This window comes from Quercus lobata, chromosome 4, assembly GCF_001633185.2.
Source record: "Quercus lobata isolate SW786 chromosome 4, ValleyOak3.0 Primary Assembly, whole genome shotgun sequence".
NCBI classification, from domain to species: domain Eukaryota; kingdom Viridiplantae; phylum Streptophyta; class Magnoliopsida; order Fagales; family Fagaceae; genus Quercus; species Quercus lobata.
Genome location: NC_044907.1, coordinates 46,258,402 through 46,265,733, shown reverse-complemented (window position 1 = coordinate 46,265,733; position 7,332 = coordinate 46,258,402). Strand labels below are relative to the sequence as shown.

At 39.2% G+C, this 7,332-nt stretch overlaps 1 protein-coding gene and 1 long non-coding RNA gene across 2 annotated transcripts; one reads left to right on the top strand and one right to left on the bottom strand.

Annotated features, from left to right (window-relative positions):
* Nucleotides 1-1,066: 1,066 nt before the first annotated feature.
* LOC115985331 lies at nt 1,067-2,071 on the bottom strand. Its single transcript, XM_031108285.1, has 2 exons — nt 1,575-2,071; nt 1,067-1,145 (listed from the first exon to the last, which is right to left on the bottom strand). The coding sequence occupies exons 1-2, from the start codon at nt 2,069-2,071 to the stop codon at nt 1,067-1,069; spliced, it is 576 nt and encodes a 191-aa protein (XP_030964145.1).
* Nucleotides 2,072-6,888: 4,817 nt separating this feature from the next.
* LOC115988045 lies at nt 6,889-7,191 on the top strand. The gene is made up of 2 exons (XR_004091302.1): nt 6,889-7,002; nt 7,107-7,191. It is a non-coding gene; the product is annotated as an uncharacterized LOC115988045 (long non-coding RNA).
* Nucleotides 7,192-7,332: the final 141 nt, after the last annotated feature.

The following is a 7,332-nucleotide window of genomic DNA, read 5'->3' as shown; positions in this document are numbered from 1 at the left end:
TTCCCTCAATGCCTTACTTGTATAGTACACAGGCCTTTACACTCTGTCTTCTTCTCTTATCAATGCTGAACTTACGGCATGCGGGGTGACTGCCAAGTACAAATATAACTCTTCTCCCAACACAAACGGACTTAGCAAAGAAGCCATGGTGAGATACGCCTTTAGATCTTTGAAAGCTTTCTGACACTCATTGGACCATTCAAATGTTTTTTTAAGAACCTTTAAAAAATGACAAACATTTGTTAGTAGCTTTAGAGGCAAACCCGTTAAGTGCAGCAACTCGTCCGGTGAGGGACTGGATTTCTTTAGTATTTTACGGAGGCTTCATGTCCAGTATTGCTTGAATTTTGTCAAGATTCGCTTCAATTTCCCTATGGGAGACCATAAATCCAAGGAATTTCCCTAATGATACTCTAAAAGCACATTTGCTAGGGTTCAACTTTATGTGGTACTGCCTAAGTGTGTCAAATGTTTCTTGCAAGCCGTCTAGATGTCTTCCCTCGTCCTGACTCTTCACAAGCATGTCATCTACATAGACTTCCACATTCCGCCCGATCTACGAACGAAACATGTGGTTAACCAATCTCTAGTATGTTACCCCCGCATTCTTTAAACCGAAGGGCATCACCTTATAACAAAACAAGCCTTGACTGGTGACGAAGGATGTCTTCTCTTGGTCTACCTCGTTCATCCTTATCTGATTGTATCCAGAGAAAGCATCCATGAAGCTAAGCAACTTGTGGCCCGCAGTGGAATCTACCAACTGGTCAATGCGTGGCAACGGGTAACTATCCTTGGGGCAAGCCTTGTTTAGATCGGTGAAATCTACATACATTCTTCACTTGCCATTTGCCTTCTTGACCATTACTACATTGGCCAACCAATCCGGATAGTACACTTCTCAAATAAACTTCGCCACAATTAACTTTTGAACTTCGTCTTTGATAGCATTATCTCTCTCAGGGACAAACACCCTCTTCTTTTGTCACACTGGCTTGGAGGAAGGACATATATTTAGACTATAGGTAATGACACTAAGATCTATACCCGGCATGTCCTCATGACTCTAAGCAAACACATCAATATTTTTCTTCAAGAATTGGATGAGGTCCTTCTTAATCTTCTCTTCTAGATCTGCTCCAACCCTGGTACACCTCTCAGGGTTATTCTCATCCAAGGAAATATCTTCCAACGTTTTGGTAGGCTCTGCTACAACTCTCTTTTCTTCAATATTCATGGTCTAAACTTGTCCATCCATGGCCAACATGGCCAGGTAACATTCTCTTGCTGCTAGTTGGTCTCCTTGTACTTGTCCTACTCCGTATTCTGTTGGAAACTTGACCGATAGGTGGTAGGTAGATGTAACAGCCTTCCAACTATTTAAAGTTGGCCTTTCAATTATGGCGTTGTAGGAGGATGAACAATCTACCACAAGGAAGTTCACATCCTTGAAGATTTGTTGCGAGTATGCCCCCACTACCACTGATAATGAAATAGTGCCCACATACTATACCTTCATTCCACCAAAACCTACCAAGGAGGAGTTCACTGGACGGAGCCGGTCTCGTCCTAACCTCATCTGCTGAAAAGCTGGATAATATAAAATGTCTGCCGAGCTTCCGTTGTCCACTAGCACTCTTCTAGTTATGTAGTCAGCAATAAGTAAGGTGATGACGATAGCATCATCATGAGGGTGGTGAATTCTCTCGGCGTCTTCATCTGTGAAAGTGATCGCTTGCTCGTCCGTGGACCTTGCCTTTGGTGATTGTCCAGAAAGTTGGACGCTCTGCACTACCTTCAGGTATGCTTTCTTTGACTTGGATGACTGGCTTGCTGAACTTCCCTCTATGATAATTCTTATTTCTCCGAGCGGTGGTCGTGATGATTCTTCTATCTTCCCTTTCAATTTCTCGTCCTTATGGTCTCGTCCAAGGAAATTTCTCAACTTCCCTTGCCTTATAAGATTCTCAATTTGCTGCTTTAAATCAAAACACTCGTCTGTATCATGCCCATGATCTTTATGGAAGCGACAATACTTATTCCTATTACGCTTATTAGAATCTCCTTTCATTTTTTCCTACCACTTCAAGGAAGGATCATCCTTGATTTGCATAAAAACCTGCTCAAGTGGCATGTTCAAAGGGTTATATTGTTGACTCCATGCTGAAGAGCCAGGCTTCTTATTATCTCGGTCTTTCTTTTCTTCTGTCCGTCCCTTCTTTGGATGAGAGCCTTACTTGGACTGATGATTAGGATTTGCTTCTATTCTCTCAAACCTCTTCCTCTTCTTAGCAATGATCGCGTCTTCTGCATTCATAAAATTTTGGGCTGGATGGACGAGTTCAGCCATGGATTGAGGCTCTTTTTCATAGAGTTTATGTATGAATAAGTCAGAATTAACCCCATTATGGAAGGCCGCCAACAACAGCTTGTCATCTACCTCTTCCACGCTCAGGGCTTCTCTGTTGAAACGAGTGATGAATGACCGCAGGCTCTCATTCTCTACTTGTTCTATGGTTAACAAGCTGGATGAGGAACGCTTGTGTCTCTGTCCCCCAATGAAGTTATTAACAAACAACTTGCTCAATTCTTCAACAGAACTTATCGAATTCGGGGGTATTTTACTGAACCAAACTCGTGCCAGACCTTTAAGGGTGGTAGGGAAGCTCTACACATGATTTCATCAGGGACCCCTTGAAGGTGCATTGTAGTCTTAAGAGTAGCAATGTGATCAAACTGGTCATGCGTTCCATCATACGAATCCAGAGAAGGCAACTTGAACTTTGGTGGTAGAGGGTAACCGTTGATGGAAGCCGTAAAGGGGGAATCAGTTCTATAGACCAAATCTTCTACAAGATTTACCCTTCTCATGTTCTCTTTCATTTCTTCCATGACTTTCTTCATTTAGTCCATCTCCTCTTTCAAGTGTGGCACCATTCGTGAAGTGATACCTCTTAACTGACTTCTAATTTCAACGTTTTCTCTATCATCTTGACTCTGTATTTGTCCTCCTCCTTCACGCTCTTTATGTGTCTGCCTTCTCAGATTAATCTCCCTTCTTAATTCTTGGTTTTAGAGAGTTAACTCTGCCATTGCAGCTGCCATAAATTGCATATGTTGGACAGATGATGTCTGCATGACTGGTGCAGATTGGCGATCGCGATAAGGGTTGTTTGAAGCGTCTCTGCTTCCCTAATGGCTTGGGCTAGTAGCCCTTAATCTGGTCCGAACCATTCAACCTTTTGTCATGGAAAAGAAAACTGCAAAACAATCTCTTTCCCACAGACGACGCCAACTGATGATTCCTTGGAAATCAGTAGGTTGAAAGTCTCGAGCGCTGATGATCTTAGGGCTTAACCTTGAAAAAACAAGTACTAAGTCAGAGGAGACCAGTGGAGATTGGCCAAAAGTCCTCTGATGGTAAAGTCAGTAGATTTGTGATTCCAAATAAAAAGGGAGTATTCTGTGAAAAGTATCTGAATGAATTACCTTCTCGTAGAACTCTTATATACTACTTGCCAGAGGCAGTTACCTTCTCCTACCGTTGTAGAGTTCGGAGGATTCGGAGTTAACTTCCCTAACCACCAAGGAAGTTACGTTTTCAAGGTTTGACATTCATAACTGTTGATTAGGGGAGTGGTTTGTAACCTGACAGGAAAACAGGAACAGCCGCAACATGTTTAGGACGAATGAAGCTTGTCCAACTGATGTTGTGGACAGTACCTTGGACGAACAAGCCATATGTCATCACCTTTACCTTGGGACAAGCCATATGTCATCATCATGTCCTTGGGACGGACCATATGGACGAGCTTAGGAGTTGGCATTTTTTATAACACCATCAAGTACCCTTTTTTTTTTTTTTTTTTTTTTTTTTTCATTTGGGTTTTTGTAATTCTTGTCCAATATGCATGTTTAATTTTTTTTTTTTTCTTGGTTAGTGACACTATGCACTATAAATTTGGTTTGCAATTGTGGATTACTTTGTGGGTTTTGTTTTTTAGAGAGAGATTTAACGAAGCAATGAACTATATTGCTCTGCTATATTAATTCTTGGGTATGATACTATGGTCTTCCTCATTGTTGTGCCATTAGCTTAGAAGATAATTTACTTTCTTGGTGTTATTTATCTGTTCTTTAAAGTGCACTCCACATGCTTGATGAAATGTCTGAATTGAATTTTATGGGTAATTTAAATAGGTTGGATAAAGTTCTTGCATTGGGTTCAGCTTCTATCTGCAGATAGCCATTTGAATGATGGGAATATGAGGTGTTTCTTTTTTGAAAGCCCATTTAGTAGGTGAGGAGGAAGTTTGCCTAGGATGGACTATTGTAACAGTAGATGATTAAGAGGTTGTGGGATGTAATGATAGTGTTGGGCTATTGGGGAAACACCACTTTTGGAACTTAAAAAGACTTAAGAAATAGTTTTTCTTTTTTTTTTTCTTTTTAGCCCAAGTAAGCTAGGATTCACAGACACGGACACGAACATGGGTAGGGGTACGATATGATGACACGAGCAATTTTTCAAAAATTATAACATGATATGGCAGAAAAGACATAGATATGACACCCTAAACTAAGTATCCGTGCATCCTAGAAGTAGTGGTTATTATATCATCTTCCCTATAAATAGGATTAAGCTTCAACTTGGGTTGGTGATTTATGTGAATAGTGTAGACATAGTAGCATGTTCCTCTTCCATTTTTCTCATGTTCACTTTGCTTTTTCCTTTACCTTTTTTTAAACTTACAATTTTCTATCTTAAATGGGGTACAAGTTTTCTTCTCTGGAATCAAACTAGCATTGTTGGGTAAGAAATAAAAGTTTTGAGAATCAGGACCAACTAATTCAAGAACCCAAAATAAGGTTTGCTCTAAATTTCTTATGCAATTTTCAAATTAAATACAACCACTTATTTGAAAATGAGAGTTGCAACTTTCAACCTATAAATTAGTTTCCCGGGTTCCACCACATTCATTTTCCATTCACCAATTATCGTAATGTAGTTTGCTTATTGCAATATGAGGACATAATGATGGGCCTATATCGTAATCTAGTTGGACCTATATTCATTAACTAATTTGAAGAAGTTTTTTGTCCATCTTCCATATCATTACCGGTTTACCACTGTATCCTTTCACATAATGATGATGATTTGAACCTTTTTCACTAATCTCATATAAAAAGGATCGTTCAAAGTGTCTACAAGTAAGAACTTTTGGAGTCACAATTGCTTAGGCATAATTTTAAGAAGTCACTATAGTCAGAGTAGTTATATGTTTATATTGTGTAGTAATTCTTTTGTCTTCTATAATTATTAGTACTTATCCAGGCAAATGTAAGAGCACTTTTATGGTAATGGATTTAACTATATATGAATTGCATTCATTTAGCCTAATTTTTTTGTTATCATTTTCAAGTTATAGTACCTTCAAGTAAACTAGATAGTTTTAATATTTATTAAAATATACCATGCATCACATAGATTAGCAATTAGTACATATATATATAATCGTTCCCCGTGGCTGAAAATTTGGAGAATATAATTGTTCATAAATTATCCTCAGCAAGAGAACAAATTAGAGATATTATACATTTATCCATGCAAGGTTCATCCTTTTTAAGCTTTTTTTTTTTTTTTTTTTTCTCAATATAAAGCTTTTTCATTAAGAGTCATGTAAAACATTTTCATGAAAAAATGGATTTGTAAATGAGTTCAAGCCTATCTTTAAGGTTTGATTCCGAAACAGGACAAGCTTAAAATTAATAACGTATTTATAAATAAGTTCTTAAATATGAAGGTTGATTGAACTATATATAATATAATATTGGGCAAAAATACCTTTTAAGTAACTTTTTTTTTTTTTGTATGGGGGGTTTAGAGGTGTCCACGAGTCGGTCCGGGTCGGGTTTATGCCCAACCCGCAACCGACTCACTTCCATCGGGTGAACAGCTGAATGACCTGCCGCCGACCGCAGACGACCTCGGGTCGAGTCGGATCGGACTCCGGTGGACAACGGTCGGGTTGGTCGGCCTCGTGCTGACTTACAATCACCAGATTTTCGCCAGATCGAAGCTGAAAATCAACCCATCAAACCCAGATTTGAGCGAAAATCACGGATCTAAGCAAAAATCAAGGCAAAAACATCACATGAAGCTCAGATTTAAGCGAAAAATTTATCTCTATCGTCGGATCTAAGTGAAAATCGAAGCACAAGCACCAAATCTTCGCCGGATCGAAGCTCAAAATCACCACATTAAACCCAGATTTGAGCGAAAATCACTAGATCTAAGCAAAAATCGAAGCAAAAACCACATCAAGCTCAGATTTGAGCGAAAAAATCATCTCTATCTCTGGATCTAAAGTGAAAATCGAAGCACAATCTTTATCTCACCGCCGTATCTAAGGAATAAAACCTAGATCTTCACCGGATCAACCCAAAAACTACCAAACCTTCACCGGAATATTGATGAATCTGAACGGATCTACATAACTTCGGCATTCTTTCATGGGTTTCCTCGGTCAGATTGGGTGTATCGGGTTTTGAAGAAGAAAACCCGCCATCCGACCCGCGTCAGTCGGTTTTTAGGGGCGGAGACCCGTCTCCGACCATCACCGACGTCGGGTCGGTTGGTTTTCGGATCGATCCTGACGGTTTGGGCGGGTGGGTCGATTTACGGGTTGCCGTGGACACCCCTAGGGGGGGTAATTCATTTCTGGTCTTTATATGTTTTTAATGCATTGAATATGGTACTTGTTTTTAAAAATTTCATTTTGATCTTACTAAAGAAAAGATCCATTTGAGAATTTTTTTAAAAAAAATTCTAAAATAATGAATTTAAAATGAATAAAATAAATCGCCATCTTTTCTTGCACTTTCTTGGCGGCAACCAAACACAAGATTAGAGAGAAAACTGTACCTTGTGGTCATTGATACGAAGGAACAAAAGCAAAAGGTCTCATCTCCTCTCTTCTCCTGTGTTCTTGGCATTGCAAGGTAAACCCTATTAGAAATTGTATAGTATAATAGTCTTTGTATTATTATTCTAGACCATTACCATATTCTCCATCTTCAACCAACAGTCTCTATATTCGATTTAGGGCTTGGAGGAGTTCTTCCATCGTTGGACTGATTGTGGAAGATTTTTGGTCTGTGAGTTTTCTGACAACTCGAAGAACAGGTTTTGTTTCGTCTTCAACCCTTTCCCTCTTATTTTTTCTTAACCCTTGCTGACCTATATACACGTTCAAGATATCATTTTTTTGTGAGCATTTCTTCAATCTGCTTCTTGGCTACATTGTTAAGCATCATATTTTGGGTGCAAAC